Here is a 26,633-nt window from a genome sequence, read left to right as displayed (position 1 = left end):
ACGCACTTTCCAAGTGCTGCTGGCAAGCAGTCTGTAGGGAGGAGGTGATCAAGACAGGAGGTGGGCCCCAGAGCAGGGCAGTCTTGGCTCCTCATGCCTCCAGACAGGCTGAGCACAGGTGTAAACAGCACTGAAGTGAACCCGAAAGGAGGTGCCTGGGGAGGGGGCTTTGAAAAGGTTACAAGTACTGAGAAGTCACCCCCGTGAACCTCTCAAGAGCTGAAAGTTGGAACAGGAAATAGCCAGATGAGATTTATCTTGGAAAAACACAAACTCATACATCTGGGCAAAAATAATCGAAAACATGAGTATGAAATGGACAGGAATAGCCGTGGCTGGGAAACAGCAGAGGGATAGCAACCCTCAGGGTAGCCAACAGAGTTCGGTCAGGAGGTTGTCTGAACAGGCTCTCTGATGTTGGAGGAGGAGTGGAAGGAGGCTGGGAGTTTATACTGGAGTCCCCAAGCCACGTTTATTGATAGAGGCTGAAGTCCCTACTTCCCAGTTGTTCGGATAGTTCAGGGAGGGGAGGAGAGGAGAGGAGACCCTACCCACTCACCCATCCATGCTGTAGCCCTACCCACTACCCAGGCCTGCCTTTCCAGGGGCCATCTCCCCTGTTTTGCAAAACTTCCCTGGGTCTGTGTTTCTGGGGAAATATAAGCAGGCAGAGAGAGCATCTCACACAGCCCCAGAGAGAGAGAACCTTAGGCCTTAGGCTAGGAGGTTCTTCATTCACAAAATGAGGTTGGAAACTTGTTTTTCTTCCTTCTTTCCTTCTTCTTTCCTTCCTTCCAAGTACTATGTTCTCTTTGTAGGAATTTTATTTTATTTTATGTCTTTATTTTGGTACTTGGGATTGAAATCAGGGGCACTTAGCCACTAAGCCACATCCTCAGTCCCTTTTAATTTTTATTTTGAGACAGGGTCTGACTCAGTTACTTACAGCCTTGCTAAGTTGCTGAGGCTGATCTCAAACTTGGAACCTCTTGCCTCAGCCTCCTGAGTCACTGGGATTACAAGTATAGAAAGTTTAGAAAATACAAACAAAATGAAAAACTTACCACTCGTAATCTCGCTAACCTCTGCAAGCATTTTCTTGGTTGTGTTGCCACTCTATTTTTCATGTATATCACATATACAGAAACAGGTTTTTAGAAATATGACTTCACATTATACACACAGCTGTCTGTTTTCATCAGGAATAGTATCAGGTGGTATCTCGTGTATCTTTTCATGGCAGTGAATGTGCCTGGACAGCATCAGTTTTGAAAAGTCAGGCTTATTGAGGTTGTCAGGCTGGAAAATGCACCCTTTTGAGTGCATAATTATGGGTTTGACAAACACAGTTCTGGAACCTCCACCATAGCTCAGGAACATCCCATCACTCTCAAATTCCCTCATGGCCCTTTGCAGTCAACCTCTGCTCCCCACGCCAATCCTGCCAATCATTGGTCTGTTTTCTGCCCTATAGCTTTGCCTTTTCCAAATTTTCTTGACAGAATCAGAGCCTACTACAGATGGCTCTTCTCACTTAACATAAAACATTTGAATCTCATCTAAGCTGTTGTCCCACCATCCCTGTCATCTCGAGGCTGCCTAGTATTCCTTGGTATGGATGCACCGGTGTGTGAAGTTGTTCCCCAAAGAATATTTGGGGTATTATAGTATTTTGGAGATATGAGTAAAACTGTACAGAATCATGTTTAATGATTGCATGGTATTCTGTGATGTGGACATAGCAACATTTATTCCACCAGATCTTGACTATTAGATATTTAAGTGGTAGCCAGATTTTGCTTTTATAGACATAAATTTGTTGTCAATGTCTCCCTCTCTCTGAAGGGCCCTGTGCTAGTCAACTTTCTGTTATCATAACCAAATAGCTGAGCCCAGGTGTGATGGCATTCACCTGTAATCCCAGTGACTCTGGAGACTGAGGCAGGAGGATTGTAAGTTTGAGGCTAACTTTAGCAACTTGGTGAGACCCTGTCTCAAAACAAAAACAACGAAACAAACAAAAACAAAAAACCCTGAGGTAATCAACTTATACATAGAAAACATTTATTTTAGTTCAGAGTTTTAGAGGTTTCGGTCCATGGTCTGTTGTTGGCTCTATTGCTTTTGGGGCTTTTGGGCCTGTGGTGAGGTAGTGGTACATCATGAAGGAGCACACGGTGGCGCAAGCCATCAGGAATCAGAGTCGGGGTGGGTGGGAGACCAACACCCCACAGGAACTTTCTTTCTTTCCCTCCTTTCTTTCTTCTTTCCTTCCTTTTCCGCAGGCACTGTACTGCTGGCCTACATCCCCGGCCCTTTTTATTTTTAATTTTGAGATGGGGTCCTGCCTTAGCCTCCCAAGTTGCTAGGATTACAGGTGTGCACCACCACACCTGACCCATAATCCCTTTCAATGGCAAGTCCCCAGTGACCTAAGACCTCTAACTAAGCACCACTTCTTAAAGTTTATACCACCTCCATAGCTGCCAAGCTGAGGACAAAGTCTTTAACACATGGGCCTTTGGGGGACACTCCAGACCCAACTATAGCAGGCCCTTTTCTCCAGAGCAGTGCGTTTCACCTTGGCCACATATCAAAGTCACTGGAAAGATTTTTAAATGCTAATACCCAGGCCACACCCAGGCCTATTAAATCAGACTGCTTGGGGAGGGCCTGCGCATCAGATTATTTGGAGTGCTCAGGGGCATCCTGCTCCACTGTACTCAGGAGAGGGGACATGCCTCATCCCTGCTCCTGTGGCAGTCTCCCTGCCTTTCCAGGCTGACTCCTCACTGCCTTCCCTTAGTGATCACCACAGACCATTATGGAGAGATCAGGCCAAGTGAGGATGGAAGCATAAAGACAATTTCCATGTGTGCATGAGATAACCTGAAGCCTCCCTTCAGTGGGATCTTTCCCAAAGCCCAAGGGTCACACTCTGGGAAAGACAACTCCTTCCAGGTGGCTCCTGGGCACACTCAGGTCCTGACCTGCCCCAACCCCTGTTTCTGGCCTGTTGCCAAAGCCATCTCCAGCCCCTGTATATTCTCAGCCAGAGCATGGATCCCCGCTGTGGTGACATACCCTCCTCCCACAGTTCTTTATTCTGCCTATTCTCCAGAAACACCTTCCTACTCTCTAATGCACACAAATACACACACCACATTCACCGCACACTTACAATACAGAGTAGGAACTTAATCTCTGAGACAGGAGATCATCTCAGAAACAGAAGGGTGCTTACTTTGGCAGCATATAAAGTAAAATTATAAGCAGCAGAAAATTATGTTTCCAGTTGCCCCCCACCCACACCTATGGCAGGCCATTTCTCCCTGGAGTACAGGGCAGAGCAGATGAGTGTCCCACTCCATCTCTTTCACCACCCACATCACCTGCCATGGATAGTCTTCATAATGGTCAGCACCCAAGTGGTTTCAGAAGACACTTTGTACCAACCACTCCAAGGTCCTAGCGATTTCTAAGCCAGGCAGTTTCTTTGAAACTTGAGGGGAATTCTTTGCACAAATATTTGTGCACAGCTGCCCAGAGGTTTGAATATTCAAGTCTGAAGTGTTATTAAATATTGCCTGTGCAATATTTAAGGTAAGCCCAGCTGCCCTGGCTGAGGCAGGACAGTGGGAAGGTCCTTTCAGGCAGAGCTGTGCCTTGAGGAGAGCAGGAGCTGGGATCACAGATGTGGGACAAAGGCTCTGATCCTGCTGGTAGCAGAGGAGTAGGGAGAGAGGGGGCACACCCAAGACTTCTCACTGTGGTGTGAAAGTATAGGCTTGGATATGGAGTCTGACAGAAGGAGAGGGAGGGCAAGAGGTTGACTGGACTAAGTCACTAGCCTCTCCCTCTCAGCCCTGTGCCCTCTGTCAGTCAGAACTGGGGCAGACAGGGCCCAAGGAAGACAATAAAAAAGGCAGTGGTGTTGGGCAGTGGAGGGGAGAAAAAACCACTGGCTGGTAGTACAGGGCTGGAGGAGTATACAGTTCAGGGTTGAGGAAGGAAAGGAACTGCTGGATCAATATGTGGTTTTGGCTGGACAACAGCGGCACACACCTGTAATCCCAGCAGCTGGGGAGGCTGAAGCAGGAGGATCTTAAATTCCCAAACCCAGCCTCAGCAAAAGCGATGGGCTAAACAACTCAGTGAGACCCTGTTCCTAAATAAAATACAAAATAGGGCTGGGGATGTGGCTCAGTGGCTGAGTGCCCGAGTTCAATCCCTGGTTAGCCCCACCCCCCAAAAAAAGTATGGTTTTGTCATTTTGTTGGATATGGTTGCTAATTTGGCTTCCAGAGCCCCTCCTACATATTGACATTTCCCCTCACACCAACATGTGCCATTATTTTCTTACATGTTTGATAACACAACAGGTGAAGATATTATTATCTAAACTTGCACTTCTTTAATGACTACACAGGTTTGGAGATTTGGTCATAATTGTATGGGAAAATCCCCCAATAGTGTTTCTTTGCTAATTCTTCTATTACACCATTGTCTCCTCCTTATTCATCTGTGGAAAATGTTATTCCCCCCTTTTTGTTGTTTTATTCTTTTTTGTTTTAGCATTTTTCCGACTTCTGAGAATTAGTCTTAATTTTAAAATGTCACGTTTCCCCCATTTTGTCTTTAATTTTTAAACCTATTTTAACTTTGCATGTGATCCAGTTCTTTTCTTTTTTGCTTTGGTATTCCCAAGTTAACTACAATACTTAGATCATAAAAACATAGACTTTTTTCCAGAACGGTTTTGGTTTCTTTTTCAGATTTAAATGTTTGATTCATGTGGAATTTATTTGGTGTTAAGCAGTGAGGGAGAGAGCCAATTTCTATTTTTCCAAGTAGCCAGCCAGTTGTCTCAACACCATTCCGCTAGAAAACTTTCCGCACGCATCAATAGCGGCCACCGCACGAGCACACGTGGACCCCGCAGGCTGCAGGGTCTCGAAGTCCCACCCACCCGGGGCACAAGGGAATCCACGACTTGTGTGGATCCGGGGCCCGGGCCGAGGACCTCTCCGACCAGCTCCGCCCACTCCGAGAACAAGGCCCCGCCCCAGAAAAGGACCAGGCTCCAGCTTCCGACCGCCGCGAGCCTCTCTTCACGCCCCGCCCGAAAAGTAAATCGGGGCCTTCCGGAACGGTAATTTGAATAGAAGGCGTGTTCCTCGCGTGTTATTTGCATAGAGGCGGGGCCTCCGACCAGCCTTAAGGGCGAGTTCCACGGGGACCTCATTTGCATAGGGCGGGGCCGACTGTGGAGCTAGGTGCCACTTCCTCTTCCAACAGGCTTTTCCCTGTTTTCCTTCGGTAGTCGCCCACCTTCCTTTATTTCCGCTGTCCTTCCTTCCGGCTGTGGACCGCTTTTCTTCCGCCATAGCCGGCGTTGGTTCCCAGATGCTCCCGAAACGGCGGCGACTTCGGGTCGGAAATTCCGGTGGCACTGTAGCCCCCTCCACACCGCCCTTAGTGCTCTTTCCTGGCGTCGCCATCTATCTGGCCGAACCGCGCATGGGCCGTAGCCGCCGGGCCTTTCTCACACGCCTGGCGCTGTCCAAGGGTTTCCGTGTCCTCGACTTCTACAGGTGTGCGGACCTCGAGGGCGGCCCCCGCGTGGGGCACTGCGAGGACCGGGAGTTGGTGGGGTTCCGGCTTCGCAGGCTTTTTCGCCGGGCCCTTCCTGACAGAAGCCCAGGTGATAAATGCCGTGCTCCTGCGGGGCGGCTCCACCTACGTCATTGGATTCCAAGTTATCTCTGGCTCTTCTCGGTCAAGTAATCTTTCTTGAAAGGGATATTTCTTTTCCGGTACTGGGGATTGAATCCAAGGACCCTTTACCGCTGAGCTACATCTCCAGCCCTTTATTTTATTTTATTTTTTTAAGACGGGGTCTTGCTAAGTTGCAGAAATTGTCCTCAAACCTGCCCCAGCTTCCCCAGTCACTGAGATTACAGGCGTGGAGCCACAATCCCAGCAAGGTTGCTATTAAGAATGCCAGGAATGTTCTATACGATTATTGATAATCAAGCTAGAGGCTTTTCAAAGAGCCATTCAGGGGAGGAATAATTAGAAGTAGTATTTGCTCGCAGCCCTCCTGTCCTCGGAACCACATGAACCGTCCTGAATTTTGAGATTAGGGGAACCAAATGGATTTGGGGCCAGTGCTTCCCGAAGCTTTTATTTACTATTTTGTATTTAAACATTTCCAAGGTATAGGATCGTGCACCAGACCCACTCACACAGTGCACAGGATGCTATTTTTTTACAACAGCTCCACCAGGTGTTAGTTATTTCTGTTTTATAGAGGAGGATGTATGGAGACTAGACTTGCCCAGGGGTACACAGCAACTTTTTAGGGCTGGGGTTCAGACAAAAGGAGACAGGCTCTGGCATCTGTGCTTAAATCCTGCCACTGAAATAAAGACCATCTGGTCCCAGACCATAATACATTCTTTTCTGTGAGGTTGAGAAGCATTCAGGCAAGTTAACACAAAGCCAGGCTGGCTTGTGAACATAACTAGAGCAGAAAACCTCAGTTCTAAAAGTGGTGAAAATTTTCATACACCAGGAGGGGCTTGAGAGGCTTTCTAGAGGAGGTGACATTTGAAGAATGAAAGGCAATGACCATGCAGAGGGTACAGTAAGAGTAAAGGCTTAAAGGTATGGAACCAAACAGGAAGGGCAACGGGTTTCACAGTCTTCCTTTGCTTTTGCCCAGCTCCGAGGTGACACATGTGGTGATGGAGCAGACCTCAGTGAAGGAGGCCATCTGCTGGCAGGAGCACATGGCTGCTGCTCTCCCGTGCTGCCCCCACCCAGCTCTGCTGGACATCAGCTGGTTCACAGAAAGCATGGCAGCTGGGCAGCCTGTCTCTGTGGAGGACCGGCACCGCCTGGAGGTAAGCCAGTGCAGGTCTAACTAAGTTGGGATAGGTGATGTGCAGCAGCAGTGCTTCAGTGCCCTCCAGAGGGCTCGGCCCAGACCACCAGCGATGCCTGAGAACCAGCAGAGGAGCCATAGCAGAGGCTGAGGCTGGACTACCCTAGCTTCTGTCCTTACCACTTGGAGACCATTTATTTTTAACTACTTCATGCCTTTCAAAGTGTGGCAGCCCCTGCCCCTGGGGCCTCACTTCTTCCTCACTGAGTAGTTGGGATGACCCATGGATTGGTAGTAGCCTATCCTTGGGACACTAGAGAGTTAGACTGCCTGCATACAAATCCTGGTTCTGCCTATGAGTCATGAGGCAGAAGGCATGCTCCCTAACCTTGATACTTCATTGTCCCTAGCCTACTTGATTGTGAGGATGTGGGGAAGTGTAGCACATGCAATGTGTGCAGTGGCAGGAAAAGTGTACTGTGAGGACTAGCAGATATTGCTGCTACTACGCTGGTCTGAAGAGCCCTGTCCTCAGCCTCTTCTGCAGTGCAGTCTATCTGTTCCTCCACATTGGTCTCTGAACCACCAAGACCCATGGCTGTGTCTCCCTCTGCCCATGCCTATAGTTCACTACCTCTGTCCTGTGAACTCCAGAGGGCCCAAGGTGAATACTCAGGAGAGTCAGGACTCTGATCGCTGCCTGGTTCTGTCAGCCCTGAAGCCTCATGATTTGTGCATTGCCTTTCTCCAGGTGGTTGAGCCCAAGAATGAGCCCCTAAGCCCAGTGTGGGTGTCGATTTATGCCTGCCAGCGTCCCACCCCCCTCACGCACCATAATACCATCCTCTCGGTAAGCCATGTCTGTGAGCAGTTTCTAGTCTTACAGGTACAGGGACATTGGTACAGCTAGATGGTAGCTGGTGGACTGGGGCAAAATGACCTGCCCTCTTGCCCCTTAACCAAGGGCCTCTCCCTGCAGGAGGCCTTGGAGACTCTGGCAGAGGCAGCAGGCTTCGAAGGCAGTGAGGGCCGCCTTCTCTCCTTCCGCAGAGCGGCCTCTGTGCTCAGAGCCCTTCCTTGCCCTGTCACATCCCTAAGTCAACTGCAGGGGTTGCCCCACTTTGGAGAACATTCTTCCAGGATTGTCCAGGTAGGCTCCTGCCATGTGTAGCCAGGTAAGTGGTTGGTGTGGGGAGGCCCTGGGGCCCAATGAAACTGCCATAAGTCTTGGTGGTTCAGAGCCCAATATGGAGGGACAGACAAACATGCACACAGATGCTGCTCCAAAACCACAACAGTCCACCTTTAGCACAAATTCCTTGTGTGAGTCACTCACCTCCCTCAGGGTGACTGAGAGGACTGAATGAAGGGAGCTTCTGGCATTGGTGTCAATGTCATTTGTCCCAAACTGCCCAGGGTGATGGAAGAGAGCAACCAAGTGTAAGTTTTTGAAAACCCAAAATGTCAAGCTGCCCTTTTGTGCACTTTCATTGAGAGCACAAAGTAACAAAAGATGCTTTTAGGTGAAGTGATATATATTTTTAAAAAGTAAATGTTTATAGATCTTGGAGCTTGTTATTTATCTGAGAGATGACTAATATTAATTACCTGGGACCTCAGCTGTTGTAACTCCAGCCCCAAGGAGCTTTGAGGTTAGAGCTCTACCCCATCCCCAGCAACTTTTGTCACCTCCCTTGGCACAATGTCCATTACTAAGTCTCCCTGTATCTTGACGCCACAAAGCCCCTGTCTTTGGATGTGGAGAGGACCACCCCATCCTTGGACCCCCTACACTGACTACTGTTCTCTTTCTAGTCCCTGTGGCTCAGTGTTTTGCTTTGTCTCCTCCCCCAGGAGCTACTGGAGCATGGAGTGTGTGAGGAGGTGGAGAGAGTTCGTTGCTCAGAGAGGTACCAGACCATGAAGGTGCGCATGTGGAGCTGAGAACCTGGCAGGGGTGCACAGCACAGTCCAAACATTTACAGGGAGGCAAGGAGGGATGGCTGATCCAGCTCTGGGGTCAGGGAAGGTCTTACTGAGGAAATGGCAGCTAAGCAGACATCTGATATGCTCTGGCCACTAAGTGGAGACAGGCAGGCAGAAGCCTGTTTTGGGCATGGGGAGTTTTCTAGATCACTGAGCACCATCTGTTTTCATCGGACTGTTTTTGATGAAATAATTTTAAGCATATTAGCACATCAAACAAAGTATAACCTATTCTTGGGTGCCACAGGACTCAAGTTGTGTGCAGGGCTGCCACTCTGCACTGTGTTTCTGTGATCTTGTGTGTTACTTTCTCTGTACTGGGGACCTACTTGTCTACATGGTGCATCCTCCCCCTGTGCCTGCTCACTGCTAACCTGGTAGGGAAGCACCTCCAACACTTCTGGATGCCTCAGTTTATCTGCTCTGACATTCCAAAATTCCTGGGAAGAATCTGAGTGCCTGGCCCATTGGCAGGTGACATGCTTGGCCCAGGGTCCCTCTGAACTGGTCCGTGTTCAGACCCTCTCCACTCCTTCCCTTTGTGTGTGGGAGCCTTGGGTGAGAGCAGCATCTACCATCCTGCTATTCTGAAACCTTGAGTAAACCTAGCCAGCCTGTCCAGTACATCTGCTGAAACCATCCTCTCATTTATTAACTCCATATTGTTTTTGCCTTCTCTTGAGGAGAATCACAAAATAAGTTCCAGCTGCTGTAGATGGGAGAGGCATGGTTTTCCCAGTGAACTAAGAGACACATTAGGATGACTTTTGGTTCTGTTGGAAGCATAGGCTGGATTGATGTTTTAGGATAGGGGTGAGGAGGTAACTCACTAAGGTCTTGCAGCAAAGCCCCCAACATGTTGCCTTTCCTGGGGCTACTGCCAGGATGTGTGGGTTCACGCCTCTGTGAGAATGGGCTGGGCAGGCCAGACACTGGGTTTGAGTCCTCAACTCATGACTGTGGGCATGAGGGCAACACCCGCAGGTGCATCCTCCCACAGAACCTTTATTCCTGTCCCAATTGTTCCTTCCTCTACGTAGCTTTTCACCCAGATCTTTGGGGTTGGAGTGAAGACTGCCAACCGCTGGTACCAGGAAGGGCTGCGAACCCTGGATGATCTCCGAGGACAACCCCAGAGACTGACCAAGCAGCAGAAAGCAGGTGAGCTCCCAAGAGAGGACTGGCATTGGGCTTCCACAAAGCCACTCAAATCTGGAAACTTCTGCACACTGAAACCCTAGCACCGGCACTAGATGTACTGATGGCTTGAATAGCAGATGTGGGAGAATAGCAGATGTGAAGGAGTCCTGGTGTCAGGTAGTGGACGTCTTGGGGGTCTCCCTGCCTGCAGTCAGGATCTGCTGTGGCCCTTTCAGTGAGCAGTTATGGCCACTGCCCTGGCCTCTAGGACCTATGTGGTTGCCTCTGGATAGGCTTGGACCTAAGTGAAGGACAGCCTGGGAGTTGGCCTATCCAGTGTGTGCCTTGTGCATATGGGTCAGCTGAGTCCTGCAGGCGTGATGCCAACACACAAGAAGAACATGAACCTCAGGGTTTGTTGGTCCTGGGGTTTGAGTCCTCTCCACCATTTTCCAGATAGGTGACCATGGTCCCAAGACTAAACTCTCTGAATCTTAGTTACCTTTTCTGTGAAATGGGAAGAACGATAATGTGGAATTCTATAAACTCCTCTCTGATGCAGCATGTGGCAGGTATTGAGCAGGCACTCATTCTCCTCTGTGTCCTGCATGGTTGCTGCTACCATACTGTCTGGACCTAGCCTGGTTGAGGGCTTTGCTAAAGGTACCATAACCAGCAGTGTGCCCATTCCCCACCTCTTTGCCCATCTCCCTGGGGCTGCTGCATAGTTCAGGTGACAGGCAGAGAAACCTACAGTCACCTATTCTCAGGACAAAGGTAGATAATATGACCATCTACGTTTACTAAGAGCTTGCTCTGTGTTGGATGCTATTGTTCTTCACACTTAAATCTTTCCTTAACTACATGTGAAAGGTACAGTGATGCCCCCTTGAAGGTGAGGAGACAGAAGCAGGCTAAAAGATGGGTTCCTGTTGGTGGAATTATCTTCTTCACATCTTTTTGCCACCTCTTGGTTGCATTTTATTTATGGGAAAACTGAAATCTTAAAAGGGATATCTGATGTTGCCTGTGTCAACATCAGTTTCCTTATATTGGGTTTTACAAGTTTTGTAAGATGTTACCTTTGAGGGGAACTAGGTAAAGGGCACAGAGCATCTCTTACTCCCATCAACTGCATGTGAATTTACAATTATCTCGAAATTAAAATTTAATATTTTAAAGAGGATAGAGTCATGCTTCTGTTGGGATCACTCTGCTCCTACCATAGCCTCTCCTTCCTCAGAGGCCTCTCCTCATCTCACAGCCACAGGCTGGTGACTGCCTGATACTATACGATGGGGCTCTGTGGGGAATGCAGGCTGAGAGTCAGGAGGACTCTGCTGCCCACAGGGCTCCAGCACCACGAAGACCTAAACACTCCAGTTGGACGGCCTGATGCCGAGGCTCTTCAGCAACTGGTGGAGGCAGTAGTGGTACAGGCCCTGCCTGGAGCCACTGTCACGCTGACTGGTGGCTTTCGAAGGTGAGGGGGTTTGACATATCCTTTGGGCTCACTTCCAGGTCTCTCCCCAATGCAGGGACCTGAGTTATGGACATTAAGGTGGCTTTCCCATTCACTGGAAGGGGCATGACTAATAGCTGGAATGAGGGCTATATCCTTGTCCTTCTCAGGGGGAAGTTGCAGGGCCACGATGTGGACTTCCTCATTACCCACCCTGAGGAGGGCCAGGAGGAGGGATTGCTGCCCAGAGTTGTATGCTGCCTGCAGAGCAAGGTGAGGAGGGCCTCTGATGCCTCTGCCCAAGAGTTGACTGCTGCCTGACCTTCCATTCTCCTAGTATCGTGGTTGTGCCTGGCCACATCTGCCTCTCCCCACAGGGACTCATCCTGTACCATCAGCACCACGCCAGCCACTTAGGGTCCCCCACTCAGCTGACCCGGCGGAGCCATACCCTGGATGCCTTTGAGAGGAGTTTCTGCATTTTCCGCCTGCCACAATCCCCAGGAGCTCTTTTGGGGGGTGTTCTGAAGCCCTGCTCAGCCTGGAAAGCTGTGAGGGTGGATCTGGTGGTTGCCCCCATTAGCCAGTTCCCTTTTGCTCTGCTTGGCTGGACTGGATCCCAGGTAGGTTGTGTGCTGCTGAGACTGCCAGGGCCAGGGTGGGCCAACCATACTGAGGGCAGTTACTTCCCCCAGCTTTTTGAGCGGGAGCTGCGCCGATACAGCCGGAAAGAGAAGGGACTATGTCTGAACAGCCATGGACTCTTTGACCCAGTGCAGGTATGTCAAGAAATTAGGATGGGAAAGAGACCCCATAGCCACATAGCTTCCTAGATCACAGCCTGAAATGGCCCCACATCCCTCCATTCTGGAACCCACAATGCCTAGATCTTGGTCTTACCTCCTAGGTTCTGGCCCTCCCCAAAAGACATCCTGCCTTAGCACTGGGCTCTGCCTCCCCATCTAGCTTGTCTCCATGGGAGCCATTTTGGCTGGGCACCCTGTGCATTGTGTGGTGGTGCCATTGGGCATGACCCTCAGCTTCTGAAGCCCCTATTTCTGTTGCAGAAAACATTTTTCCATGTGGTTTCTGAAGAAGACATCTTCAAACACTTGGGCCTCAAGTACCTTCCCCCAGAGCAGAGAAATGCCTGATCCAGTCCATCTGCCTCCATTCCTCTTCGGAAATGAGGTATTGCTGGACACTTGACTGAATGTCTCCAAGCAGAAGATATACTGCCACCCCACATTCTCACCTCCACATGGAAGAGTCTTTACCTGTGGAAGTTTCTGTGAGGTGGGACCTTCCTCATTCTCCAGCCTTATAGCTGTGTGACCCTGGGTCAGCTTTCAACCTCCCCAGGCCTTAGGGTCCCACCCTGGGTCAGGAAATCTGAACAGTGTTCATGTCATGGAGCTGTGGCAGAGCCTGCAGTCCCAGTGCAAGCAATCAAGGAGAGGTGTGGTTGCTGTGTCTTCTATACAGTGCCCCACATTCATAAGTGCCCAAAAGAGAACCATGTGTCTTTGCCCTGCACTTGAGCCATGGGGTGGAAGCTGTAGTTCTTGTTGTGAGGAGCCCTCTGTGGAGGTAATAAGGGGTATGCTGCAGGCTGGAGTGGGTGAAGGCCCATCAAGAGAACTTTCAGTGCTGGGATTTTGGCACTATAGCCCCTACCCAGGCTTCCTGCTTCTGCCTTTAAGGCCTGTACTCTGCATACTTCAAAACAGGTCACACTGTGCCACTTCTTGCTCATAGTCCTATGGCAGTTCCAAACCCAGAAGTCTCCCCTGCTAGGGCTCTAGCATTTCTGCCACCCCTGCCAACCTCATCTGTACTCCCCTCTCAACACCCCCCACCCCACCCCTCAGTTGCTTCCTGTTTCACCACTTCCTACTGATGTGCTCAGCCTCCATGTGGCTGACTCTCTCACCTCTCTGAGGCAGAAGCACTGAAATGGGCTGGGCACACAGGTGACCTGTGTGTTCCTTGATCTCCTTTAGGGCCTTTGCCTTTGCCACTCTGCAACTCCTTCAGGACTTGACACAAGGTCATCTTGTCAGTCATAGCTTCCCAGATCACTCACCACATCAAAAAGTGTTTACAATTAATGTGAAATAAAATGGAATCTTTTAGGGTATGTTTTTATGCGCTTTAACACAGGTGTAGACTCTGCTACCTCAGGACACAACAGGTCTGTCCCCCAAAACATTGCCTTATACCACTGCATTATGGCTACATGCTTCCTATCCCAACTCACTCATTTTGTTCTCTGTCCCTGCTGCTTTGCCTTCTCCAGAATATCATAGAAGTGGAACCAAATCCTTCCTGTTACTTGCTTCTCTCAGCATGCCTTGGAGATATACTCAGGTTGTTGCATGTATTGATAGTTTATTTTTCTTTATTGCACATAATATTCCATGCCATGGGTGTTCCAGGGTTTATCTGTTCAGCTATTGAAGAATGTTTAGATTGTTTCCAGGGTTTGATGATTATGAATAGAGCTACTGTAGCCACATGTGTATAAATTAGTGTGTAACATACATTTTCAATTCTCTTGGATAAATATGAAGGTATAGGAGTATTGGGTTATATGAAAAATATGTTTATAAGAAAGAATTAAATTATTCAGAATGCCTGTGCCATTTTTCAGTTTACCAACAGTGTGAGCCACCCATATAAGTTAAACATTTTCTAGTAATAGTTACTGAGTATCTGTCAGCACTTGATATTTTTGGTGTTTATTTTAGCTGTTCTATAGTAGGTCAGTAGCACTAACTGCCTTCCTTCTTTTCTTTCTTTCCCTTACTTTCTGGGGATTGAAACCAGGGCCTTGTGAATACTAAGCACACACTCTACCATTGCTTGGGGCCTTGCTAAGTTGCTGAGGCTGACTTTGAACTTGTGATTCTCCTGCCTCAACCTCCCAAATTGCTGGGATTACAGCTGTGTGCCACTATACCCATTGGGTATATTTTCATTTTTTTATTCAACCAAAACTGTTTTCTAATTCTTCTTGAGATTTTCTGTTTGACCCATGAAATATTTAGGAGAGTGTGGTTCAGTTCCCAAGTATTGGAAGGTTTTTCCCATTAATCTTTAATATTTAGTTCCAGTTTAATTTCCTTAGGGTCAGCAAACAGTCTATATATTAATTCTTTTTTTTAATAAAATGAAAAATATAATTTTACAGCACTGACAGAGAAATGTTTTCATTGTTCCAAACAAAATTGTTTCTCTAAAATTTTGTTTCAAAACTTGCTTTGTTAAGTGACCTTTTATCCCTTATTCCTTATATCTATCATTGTTTATTCTTTTAGCATAGCATCCGAAAAGCATATATGTAACATTTTAATAAAATAAGCACTCATGAGCTTGTGTTTCATGATGGACACCAACTGGAAGCAGAAAATTACAGCCAGTCATAGGCACGTAGTTAACACTTGGGATCCCATCAATCTACCACTTTCACAAATTTCTTTGAGTTCAAAGGACTTTAATTCATTTGATTTCAAGTTTCCACTCATACATTGCTGGGAAAAAAAAATTTCTAACCAATTGTAGGACTATCTTCTTAGTAAACTAGAAAGTGAAAATAGAAATTATGAACCCATTAAGAGAAGGAGAGAATAGTCATTTTCCTCTTCCCCTTCCCAGGCTGATAAATGGTTTAGGTTCAGAAACTTCTGAAGCCACAAGGACTGAAGTGGAGAAACATACTTGTCCTTCAGATTTAGGGTAAAGATGTACAGAGAATGCGGCTGTGGGTTAGCTCATCTCTCCACGCCTGGAGTGCAATCAGGTCCCCCAGTAGGTCGGCAGAGACTGTTTCAGACAAGAGAGCCCACGTGCACACAATCAGCCATGGTTCAGAACGCAGGAATGACTAATCACCACCTCCATGAGGACTATGATGATCAGTTTAATGTGTCACATTTCTCTGTGGAGCTGGGTGGTGGTTTGAGTCCTGGCTCTGCTGCTCACAGCCAGTGTTCAGGCTCCAGGGTGTGAGAGAAGTTCTCATAGTGCATGCTCACTATTCTTCACGCGCATTGTCTCTTAAGACCCTGTAATATCAGTAATCCAGCTTCCTGGAAGTCTGGGGCAGGAGCATTCCTAGTTTGAGGATACACTGGGCAATTTAGTAAGACCCTGTCTCAAAAAGTTTATTTATTTAGGTACAGGGAATTGAACCTAAAGGGTGCTTAACCACTGACCAAATCCCCAGCCCTTTTTATATTTTACTTAGAGACAGGGTCTCACAAAATTGCTTAGGGCCTCACTAAATTGCTGAGGCTGGCTTTGAACTTGTCTTAATTCTTTAAAATTTGTCAAGATCCAGGATATTATCTATGTTGGTGAATGTTCATGTGTATACTTTAGAAGAATGTGTATTCTTATTGCTGGGTAGAGTGTTTTATAAATGTTGAATGTTGATTAGATACAGTTAGTTGACACTGTGTTCATGTCTGTATCCTTATTTATTTTCTGTTTACTTAGTCTATTAATTCCTGAGAGAGGAGACTTGAAGTCTTTTTCTTTTTTTTTTTTTTTTGGTACTGGGAATTGAACCACGGGCACTTTGCACTTTGCCGCTGAGTTACATCCCCAGTCATTTTTCATTTTTATTTTGAGACTAGATCTTGCAAAGCTGGCCTTGAACTTGGGATTCTCCTGCTGCAGCCTCCTGAGTCACTTGGGATTATGGTGGGATTATTTAAGTCCCATACCCAATTTGAAGTCTTAAACTATAAATGTGGATTCCTTCATTTCTCCTTTCAGTTATTATCAGATTGCCATTCATGTACTTTGAACCTCTGTTGTGGGATTTTTATATCTTCTTAGTATCGTTATACAACATCCTTTTATTCCTGAAATATTTTATTGTTCTGAAATCTACTTTGATAGAAATGTAGCTGCTCCAGCTTTTTTTTTTTTTTTTTTTTGTTTAGTGTTTGAGTGATATATCCTTTTTCTTCTAACTTACATATATTTTTGCCTTTTTTTATTATTTGTTTTGGGGGTGGGAATTGAATCCAGGGTCTTATGCATACTAAACATGTACTCTACCCTTGGCTCTGTGGTATACTCTCAGTCTACCTTTTACTATTTTTTTTCCTTTGGTTTGGTTTTTGTTGTGCTAGGGATAGAACCTAGGGACTTGTGTATGCTAGGAAAGTGCTCTACCACTGAACTACCCCACCATACTCACCTGTTTTTTAAATAATAATCATACTAGTGGATGTAAAGTGCTATTTCATTGTGGTTTTGATTTATTTAATTAACCATTTTCTTAAATGATATAATGTTGAGCGTCTTTTCACATACTTATTGGTTATTTATTCTTAGAATTGTCCCTTCATGTCCTTTGCCCATTTTGAACTGAGTTATTTGTCTTTTATTGTTAAGTTATAAGAGTTTTTTATATTCTGAATACCAGACTTATCAGATAAATTATTTGCAAGTATTTGTATTTTCTCTTGTTCTGTGAGTTATCTTATAACTTTCTTATGGTGTCTTTTTAAGCCCTAAAACTTTTAAATTAGCCTGTGTTGGTTTTGTTTACCTTTGACCCAGCTACTTGGGAGGCCAGAGCAGGAGGATCACTTGAGTATATGAATTGAGCAGCCTGGGAACAAAGCAAGCCTTTGTCTCAATTAAAAAACAGAAAATAAACAAACAAAAAACTGTTATATTTGATTAAGTCCAATTTGTCTATTTTTTCCTTTGGTAGCTTTTCTTTTTTTCTTTATAATATTTAAGAAATATTGCTATGGTCATGAAGGTTTCATCCTAAATTTTCTTCTAAGGGTTAATAGTTTTTACTCTCACATTTAAGTTATTAATCCATTTTGAATGAATTTTTATATTGCTATGTGGTAGAGGTCCAACTCCATTGTTTTGCATGTGAATATCCAGTTGTTAAAGAGATTATTCTTTCTCCATTGAATTCTTTGGCACTCTTGTTAAAAATTCTTTAACTACCATGTAAGGTTTCCCCTGTCCACTGAGCTCTCAGTTTTGTTCCATTAATCTATATGTCTGTATTTTTGTTTTTAATTTTACATTTCATACATTACCCAGTTTTTTTTTTCTAACATATATCTGTCCTATGCCAGTAGTACACTGTCTTGATTACCTGGTTCTGCAGAGTTTTAGAAATTGAGAAGTGTGAATCCTCTAACTTTGTTCTTTTTCAAAAAATGTTTTGGCTATTCTGTGTTGCTGGATTTAGCTTTTCAATATATTGAAAGAAGCCAGCTGGGGACTAATAGAGATTGCATTGAATCTGTAGATCAATTTGGAAAGTATTACCATTTTTATTTAACAATATTGTCTTCTAATACATAAACATGGGGCATCTTTTCATTTATTAAGATCTTCAGTTATTTTCATAATGTTTCCTAGTTTTCAGAGTATTAAATTTTATACATCTTTTGTTAAATTTGTTTCTAAAGCCAGGCATTGTGGCATACACTTGTATTCCCAGCTACTTGAGAGGCTGAAGCAAGAGGATAGCTTGAGCCCAGGAGTTGAAGACCAGCCTAGGCAATATAATGAGATCCCATCTTAAAATGAAGAAACATACACACACATGCATATTACTAAGTATTGTATTCTTTTGATGATATATTAAATGGAATTGTTAATTTCATTTTCAGATTACTCAATACTAATTGACAATTACTAAATACAATTGACTTTTTGTATTCCTGCAAACTTGCTGAATTCATTAGTTTTAATAGTCTTACAGTGGATTCCTTAGAATTTCCTATGCACTTCCTATGCGAAGTGCAGAGAAAAATAGTTCTACTTCTTCCTTTCCAATCTGGATGTCTTTTTGTTCTGTTTCTTGCCCAGTTGCCTTGGCTAGAACCTCAGTACAAAGTTAAGTAGAACAGGGGAGTACAGATCACCTTCTCTTGTTCCTCATCTCGGCTTTGATCATTAAGTATGATATTAGCTGTTGGTTTTTTGTATATGCCCTTTATTTGGTTAAGGTTCCCTTCTATTACCATGAATGGGTGTTGGATTTTTAAAAATGTGCTTTCTGCATAGATTGAGATGGTTATGATTTTTAAAATTTTTGTTGGACAAAATATTTGTTTGATGAGTGCCATAGTCTGGGTCTAGAAGGTCCCTCAAAGACCCATGTGTTAAAGCCTTGATCCCAGGGTGGCCCTGTTGGGAGATGGTGGAACTCTCAGCAGATGGAGCCTAGTGGAAGCTCTTCAGGTCATTGGGTGTTTAGTTATGAATTATTTTAGTGCTGTCATTTGAAAATGTCTATTTTACCTTTATTCCTAGAAGATATTTTTTTTGCTAGATATAGCATTCTTGGGTGACAATTCATTTATTTCAGCACTTTAAAACTGTTGTTCTACTTCTTAGTGGCTTCATGGTTTTTTTTTTTTTTTTTTTTAATGTCAATAGACCTTTATTTTATTCATTTATTTATATGTGGTGCTGAGAATTGAACCCAATGTCTCACACATGCTAGGCAAGCGCTCTACCACTGAGCCATAACCCCAGTGCCCCCTCCTTTTTTTAGTTGTTGATGGACCTTTACCTTTATTTATTTGTATGCAGTGCTGAGAATCAAACCCAGTGCCTCACACATGCTAGGTGAGTGCTCTTCCACTTAGCTACAATCCCAGCCCTGGCTTCATGGTTTCTGTTGAGAAATCCAGCCTTTTAAAGAAGTTGTTCCCCTACAGAAAATTCATCATTGTTCTCTGACTGATTTTAGGATTTTTCTTGTTTAGTTTTCAAAGTTTCATTGTGACATATCAGGGCTTGGATTTTTGTGTTACTATTGCTAATTTATCCTGTTTATGGTTAACTAAGCTGCTGTTGCTGCTATTTCTTCCCTTTGGTGTGTGTGTGTGTGTGTGTGTGTGTGGGTCTGGAGATTCAACCCAGGGTGCTTTAGTTGAGTTATACCCCCAGCCCTTTTTTCATTGAGGCTTTTTTAAAAAATTATTTTATTTGCCTATTTATTATTATTTTTAATGTGGTGCTGAGGATTGAATCCAGTGCCTCACATCTGCTAAGCAAGTTCTCTACCACTAAGCCACAACCCCAGTCCCTTCATTGAGCTTCTTGATATGAAGTTTATATCTTTTTTCAAACTATCATCAAGTTTATTGATTATCCTTATCATTTCCATTCTGATCTCAAACCTGTCCTATAGATTTTTAGTTTTGGTTATTTGTATTTTTCAGTTCTAAAATTTCCATTTTGTTCCTCTCCATAGCTTGTTTCTTACCTGACGATTTCTCTTTCCATTCATTTTAAGAATGTTTACCAATACTTTTTTTTTTTTTGCGGGGGTGGGGGCAGTTTTGGCAGTACTGGGGATTGAACCCAGGACACTTTTATCATTGAGCTACATCTCATCCCCAGGTATTTTAAATTTAAAAAATTTTGAGACAGTGTCTTTCTAAGTTGCCTGGGCTGGCCTTAAATTTGCAATCCATCTGCCTCACCTTCTGGGTTGCTGGGATTAAAGGTATACACCACCAGACCCAGCTAGAATGTTTACCAGTACTTTCTGAAGACTGGTTTAAAATAGTGCTTTTTATGTGGCAGTTCAGACAATTGACTCCCCTCACTGTGAGCATCCTAATTGTCTTTTTTTGTGCCATGGTGAGATTTCCCTGATTTTGACATGCTGGGTAGCTTTGGATTATATCCTGGGTATTTTGAATATTATGTTGAGACCAGGAACCTTGTTGCTATCCTAAGCAGAATTTTGGTTGTTTAAAGTTTAACTCTAGTTAAATTAGTTTTCTCAGATAGCCAGATGGATTAGACCTGTGTCTACAGTAGGCAGGCTGGGATCTGTGGCATGCATCTAGGATCTGACCCACATGCACAGCTGGGCAGTAAGCCTATGAGCTCACCTACACTTACTTAATCATTCAATCTCTCTCCTCCCCTGGCTCTCTGTGATACTTCCCAGCTCCTCAGGGCCTCCCTTCCAAGGTCTCCAGTCAGAAATGTAGAGCTTTTGCTTACTAGCCTGCTGCATGATTCCTCCACTACATCCAGGGCCCACTGCAGGAGCAGAGGGTGCAGCAGAGAGTTGCCCCATGCTCTAGGGGCCATTGCTTCCCTCTCAGGGCTCAGGTCCCTGCTTGGTGGGTATAGTCCTCACTGTACCATCACTGCCATAAAGAAGAAAGAGAAACATGGAAATTCCCCAGACGCTCTAACCTGTAGGGCTTCATTTCCTTCTCCCTAGACAGATTCTCCAAGGGCCTTTCTGTCCATGTCCAGGTTTCAAACTGCCTTCTTTTTTTGGGGGGGGGGCAGTGCTGGGGATTGAACCCAGGGCTTTGTGCTTGCAAAGCAAGCACTCTACCAACTGAGCCATATCCCCAGCCCCTCAAACTGCCTTCTTATCTGGGCTGGGCAATATTAGAAGAAAAAACTGGCGACCTGTTCCAATGAACTTCTGAGTGTGGCCTTTCTCATCTGCCTGCCTCTGCAGCTGATGGTGTTGGTCAGTGGGAGAGATGGATCACCCTACCTTCCCAGGACTGTCTGTACTCTGCAGCTCTCCTGCCCGCTTGCTTACTGTTCTTGCTGTTCCCACTTCTGTACCCCCATGCTGGAACAGCAGACACTTGTCAGATGGATGTGTTTTATCTCCCCTGCACTCTGGGCATCCTTTGCATTCTCAGTACCCCACTAAGTTGCAGCAGGGCCAGTATCTCTCCAGTTTGGCAGTTCTACCACCCCTTCTGCCTCCAAATACCTGTGAGTGACTTTAAACATGACTATGCTTCAAATTCTCTAATGATTCTAACTCTGTTGGGACCCAAAGCTACCTCTGTCATGTGCCCCTCTTCACTGTCCCCACCTATTTAATGCTCTTTGCTGGTCTTTGGTCTTTGCTGGTTCCTCAGCCTGGTATGCCCTGCTCATAGGGCTCATTATAACTGAGTCCTTAGTGTTCTGCTCTTTCTACCCAAATGTCATCTCAGAAGAGCTGCCTCTTGCTCGTGTCTCCCCAGCAAAGTAGCTGCCCACCACCACTTCTCTCTTCCCAGCACCCCATACTGTCTACCATAGGCTTGTCCAACCCTGGTATCATCCCTCCTGATTGGGCCTCCAGGCATGTTTCCTTGGGCCTGGTGAGTCAATTCCTGGTGGTCAAAGGACAAAAAGACCATGACATCAGAAGACATGGCTTCAGTCAGGGTAGATATGGAGCAGTGAGACCTGCATGTGGCACTGCTGGGAAGTGTGCATTCCATCCTTGGGGAGTGTCCCTAGTCTGTAGGAAGTTCTCCCAGCTCTGCTGTTAGAGTTCTTAGGCCAGTTTTAGGGTGCAGAGACTCTCCCAAGGAATGGAAGGAGGTGTGTGGAAGGTTTCCTGCACATACAGGCTATCTCCCATTCACCTTTTCCTGTCATCAGAGGCATAGCAAGATAAGAGTGAGGCAATGGCTCATGTCCCCCCAAACTTGAATGCAGAAGTCCTTGGCGTGGACTCAATGCCATGCTGCCTCTTGCCTGCCTCAGCCTATTCCTGGGTGTTCCTGCTGAGTACAAATCCAATGATGAATACTCATGACTCAGTCGTATCCCTGAAGGTGGAGGGTTCATTGGGTGGCATGAATTGTTTTCTTTTCCAAGGTTGTTTCTTCTGGGAGGGGTGGGTCTGACTTGGATGAAGGCTCAGTTGAAGACAAGGCCTCAACAGGGTGCCCCGGAGGAAGGTGAACCCCTCCTCCTCCTGATTGTTCTGTCTATCCATGAAGCTTCCTGGTGCTACCTTTTATAAGGACAGACCTTTCTCCCCCAAAGCCATGGCCCTATAACTGTCCCCTAGCTTTGCCACAGCAACCTTTTCTCTTTCTGTCTTCGTTGACCCCACCCCCCTACCCCACCCCACTGCAACCTGGCCACCAGTCATAGATTCTTGCAGGGATTATCGTGCAGGGCTGGAAAAGAGGGAGGGCCTGCCAGGGAGAAATCAGGACACCTGAGGAAGGTCCCCATCACATATAACTAACCAGGTTGAAGTATTTACAACACAAGCATTGCAGACAGTGCACACAGGCACACAAGGAATAGATTTGTGCACACAAAAGTGTACTGCACACACTTGATACAGACATGCACTTGACATGTTCACTTAAACAGACTCACAGACCTACCTGCAAGGGTGACACATGCATACACCCCTGGGTTCTCCCTGACACTGGGCCAATTTCTTCTTGAGACACAGGTTGTCTCATTAGGTTAAGAGTGACCAGGAGAGGAGCTGGGGATGTACTCTGTAAAGCACTTGCCTAGCATGCACAAGGCCTTGGAGTTTGTTCCCCAGTACCACAGTGACCCACAGAGGGGCTAGGAAATTTTTTGTGCCTTTGCCTGAAACAGGGAAGGACTGACAGCCACAGAGTTCCTAGCCTCAAAGATTCTCCCCCTGGAAAGCCTTTGTTCTGCCAGCCCCCACTTGCCCCAGCCCTGACTTCTGCCCTTCACCCTGGCCCTGCTCAGCAGCCCCACCCAACCTGGGCCCTAGGCTGGTTATAGACATGTCAGCAGAGCCTAGTCAGGGCTGGTGGTTATGTGAGGCTATTTTTAAATCCAGCTCTAGCTGGCACCCCCACCCCCAGCCACTCTGCCACTACTGGCCACCTGCCGCCGCCTGTCCTGCTTGGAATGCTGATTGGCAGTTGGCTGGGGTGGGGGTTGGGGACAGGCCGTTATAAAGCTGGGGGTGCTAGGGAGGCGGCTGTCCCTGTCTGGAGCCCCTGCGTCTCCCTGCCACCATGGCCACCCACCGCCTAGTAATGGTCCGCCATGGTGAGAGCACATGGAACCAAGAGAACCGTTTCTGTGGCTGGTTTGATGCAGAGCTGAGTGAAAAAGGGAGGGAGGAGGCCAAGAATGGGGCCAAAGCCATCAAGGACGCCAACATGGAGTTTGACATCTGCTACACATCAGTGCTGAAGCGGGCCATTCGCACCCTCTGGACCATCCTGGATGGCACAGACCAGATGTGGGTGCCAGTGGTGCGCACCTGGCGCCTCAATGAGCGGCACTATGGGGGCCTCACAGGCCTCAACAAGGCAGAGACGGCTGCCAAGCACGGGGAGGAGCAGGTGAAAATCTGGAGGCGCTCCTTTGACACCCCGCCACCCCCTATGGATGAGAAGCACCCCTACTACAGCGCCATCAGCAAGGTGGGCTGCTAGAAAGGCCCCTGAAGGTCTGAGGTTGGGAACCTGGGTTGGGGACCAGCTGCCCAGGGAGGGAAAAGCAGTGTCCCTGTTCCTCTCCCCAGGAACGTCGGTATGCAGGCCTGAAACCTGGGGAGCTGCCTACCTGCGAGAGTCTCAAGGACACCATTGCCCGGGCCCTACCCTTTTGGAATGAGGAGATTGCCCCCCAGATCAAGGCTGGCAAGAGAGTGCTCATTGCAGCCCATGGGAACAGTCTACGGGGTATTGTCAAGCACCTGGAAGGTGAGGCCCACCCTCAGGAGGGGTGTGGGGCAGAGATGGGTGGGGGTAACAGTGCCTTTACTTTTTGGCAGTTGAGCAGATGTGGGGGTTTCAATCAGTGCATTGAATCTAGAGAGTTGAGAAAACATTTTAAAAAGTTCTGTGACATTTCATTTCTCTGTGTTCTGGGCCACTATGGGAAATGTGCTTCCTTCTCAAAGTTGTGGGTTTCATGAACACAGCACCCATTGAGCAGCCTGCTTGGGGAGGTGGCACCCCCACCACAGGAGCTGAACAGAGGTGAGATAGGCTTGAGGGTGGCATCTTGTACAAAGATGCCCAACTAGGAAAAAAAAAAAAAAAAAAGATGCCCAACTAGGAAAAGGCCAGGACTCAGGGCACTCCAAATCACTGCAGGGGAGTTCATGAGGCTCACTGTCTCAATGTGTGCAGGGTTCTGCTTTCTTGTGTGCTCCTTCCAAAGAGAACAGTGAAATGTGGTGCAGAGCTATTGAGTACCCAGCCTCCAGGCCTCTATTGTGGCTCCTAGGTCATAGCAAGGAGGGTTGGGTTGGTAATCACAGCCACTTAGGAGGCTGAGGCAGGACTCTCAAGTTTGACAGCAGTCTCAGCAACTTGTTGGTTCCCTAAACAACTTAGTAAAACTCTCAAAATAAAAAATAAAAAAGGGCTGGGGATGTGGATCAGTGGTTAAGCAACCCCAAAAGAGCAAGGTATGTTGACAAATGGGCCTTGAGAACTACACAGGCAAGGGGAGGCTCCCAAGTGATGGTCTCTTCCACTAGTTATTAGATGTCAAGGCAGTCTAAATTAGCCTCTGAATGACCTTCAGGCTTGTTGGAGATCATAGCAAAGGAATGAGGTGTATCCCAGATCTCTGGCTCCTAGGAGCTGATAGGTAGACCCCTTGCACCTGGATTGGAATCCAGAGGGGGGGTAACACCCCCCCCCCCATTCTTTCTGGGGCCTCCACAGTCCCATATACCTCAACCTGCTCTAAAGGGAAGAGGCACCATGGTGAGTATGAAAAGGCACCAGGGGGAGTGGGGGTGTTCCCAGCTTCCCAGGGAACATTTTCTAGTCCTTCTACATGGTGGCGGTGGGGTGATGCCAATGCCAAAGATTGAATTGCTACTGGTGGTGGGGCCTGCAGGAGCAGGTAAGGTCAGGTTTCCAGTCGTTCCTCTGCTCAGAATTTAGAACCTAGAAACCAAATGATTAATGTCCTTCCAACCTTCAAATTCAGTCTGGCCAGTTCATATTGGGCTGAGGAAACTGTGGATGGCACCACCACAGGTCACAGCTGCTCATGGAGGATGAAGTTTGTGTCTTGCCACTGGGCTATTTCTGTAGGCTGCTCAGTCTAGCTTAGTTCTGCCTTGACCTTTAGGTACATTTTTGTGGCCTTGCCCTCAGGGCTGAGAGGATTAGTGCCAGGCAGCTCGGCTCTGTGGCCCAGAAAGGCCATGAGGTCTGTTAAATGGAAAGGCTGTAGACAGAGAGACTAAGGATGTTATTCTTCTGGTCCAGGGATGTCAGACCAGGCCATTATGGATCTGAACCTGCCCACGGGGATCCCTATCGTTTATGAGCTGGACCAGGCACTGAAGCCCACCAAGCCCATGCGGTTCCTGGGAGATGAGGAGACGGTGCGGAAGGCCATGGAAGCTGTGGCTGCACAGGGCAAGGCCAAGTGAGGGTGGGTATGGCAATAAAGACAACTCTCTGCATACTGCCTTGAGTTCAGCATGGCCAGGCATGGCAGGGTTATGGCCTGCCCAGCTCACCCCATTAGCTGTGGTGACCCCAGGGACCAGTACAGCTATCCCTGGAGCCCACATCACCTGGGGGCAAGAGCCTAGTCCCCAGGCCTGGCTATCAGGGGCTGAACAAGGGTTGTGACTACCTATATGCCAAAGAAACCCTTAAGTTTTTAAGCCACTTGGTAACCATGTTCTTAAATTAGGGTACTTTAGGGGAGAAGAGGCCAAGGACCCAGCCCTCTGCAAGGGAAGCAAGGCCAGCAGTCAGGAAATATCTCTTGGCCAGCTTCCTTTAGAGAATGAGTGGTTCTCTGCTATCCCTAAGCCCCACCTCCTGGTGAGCACAGACAAGCCTGTGGGGCTTCACAGCGTACAATAGGCCAGACTTATGAGGCTTCCCTGACCTGTTATCTTTACAGTAGAAAGGGAGGAGGCCTAAGGGACAGGCAGGATTGGCAATGGGGAACATCAGGCTCGACCGCTGCTTTCCTCATGGCAGCCTTCGCCCTAGGCTGCCAGCAGGTGAGGCAGGAAATCAAGCACATCCACCTGGCACCCCTCAGGCACAAGAGGGACCTTATTGCCCAGATACTGAGCAGGAGCCGGTGCCTCTCTCCTCCACATATGCTGTGCCATGTAGCAGAAACTCCTTAAGATAGGGAGTTGCACAGCCTTGGCCTCTCCCAGAGGAACTGTAATGCAGGAAGGCTCCAACGTTAGTCACATGCTAGTAACATTTATGCCTCTCCTACGTGGCTAATTGGCCACTGAGGTCTAAGGAAAGGAGCATGCATACATTTGTGCATTCTCTCTCTCTCTCTCTCTCTCACACACACACACACACACACACACACACACACACACACACAACACATCTACCCCAGACACAAAGCATATGCAGACCC

The 26,633-nt window shown here is 46.9% G+C and overlaps 2 protein-coding genes across 8 annotated transcripts; both read left to right on the top strand.

The window, feature by feature from the left end:
• The first annotated feature begins 2,058 nt into the window (after positions 1 to 2,058).
• On the top strand, positions 2,059 to 14,335 carry POLM (DNA polymerase mu). Of its 7 annotated transcripts, none has more exons than XM_079151837.1 (11): positions 5,011 to 5,594; positions 6,728 to 6,908; positions 7,641 to 7,739; positions 7,869 to 8,039; positions 8,744 to 8,815; positions 9,916 to 10,036; positions 11,366 to 11,498; positions 11,648 to 11,750; positions 11,855 to 12,100; positions 12,173 to 12,256; positions 12,545 to 14,335. In XM_079151837.1, the coding sequence occupies exons 1-11, from the start codon at positions 5,407 to 5,409 to the stop codon at positions 12,629 to 12,631; spliced, it is 1,485 nt and encodes a 494-aa protein (XP_079007963.1). In that variant the 5' UTR covers positions 5,011 to 5,406; the 3' UTR covers positions 12,632 to 14,335. The 7 variants fall into 7 exon arrangements, with proteins under 7 accessions (XP_079007960.1, XP_079007963.1, XP_079007961.1 ...); XM_079151835.1 differs by having other exon boundaries at positions 5,011 to 5,783; XM_079151834.1 differs by having other exon boundaries at positions 2,059 to 5,152; positions 11,855 to 12,256.
• An 8,826-nt stretch (positions 14,336 to 23,161) lies between these two features.
• On the top strand, positions 23,162 to 25,695 carry PGAM2 (phosphoglycerate mutase 2). The gene is made up of 3 exons (XM_079150769.1): positions 23,162 to 23,683; positions 23,785 to 23,965; positions 25,496 to 25,695. The coding sequence occupies exons 1-3, from the start codon at positions 23,270 to 23,272 to the stop codon at positions 25,660 to 25,662; spliced, it is 762 nt and encodes a 253-aa protein (XP_079006895.1). The 5' UTR covers positions 23,162 to 23,269; the 3' UTR covers positions 25,663 to 25,695.
• Positions 25,696 to 26,633: the final 938 nt, after the last annotated feature.

Source organism: Sciurus vulgaris (genome assembly GCF_902686455.1).
Source record: "Sciurus vulgaris genome assembly, chromosome: 8".
Taxonomy (NCBI): domain Eukaryota; kingdom Metazoa; phylum Chordata; class Mammalia; order Rodentia; family Sciuridae; genus Sciurus; species Sciurus vulgaris.
This window is presented reverse-complemented; position numbering and strand designations above follow the sequence as displayed.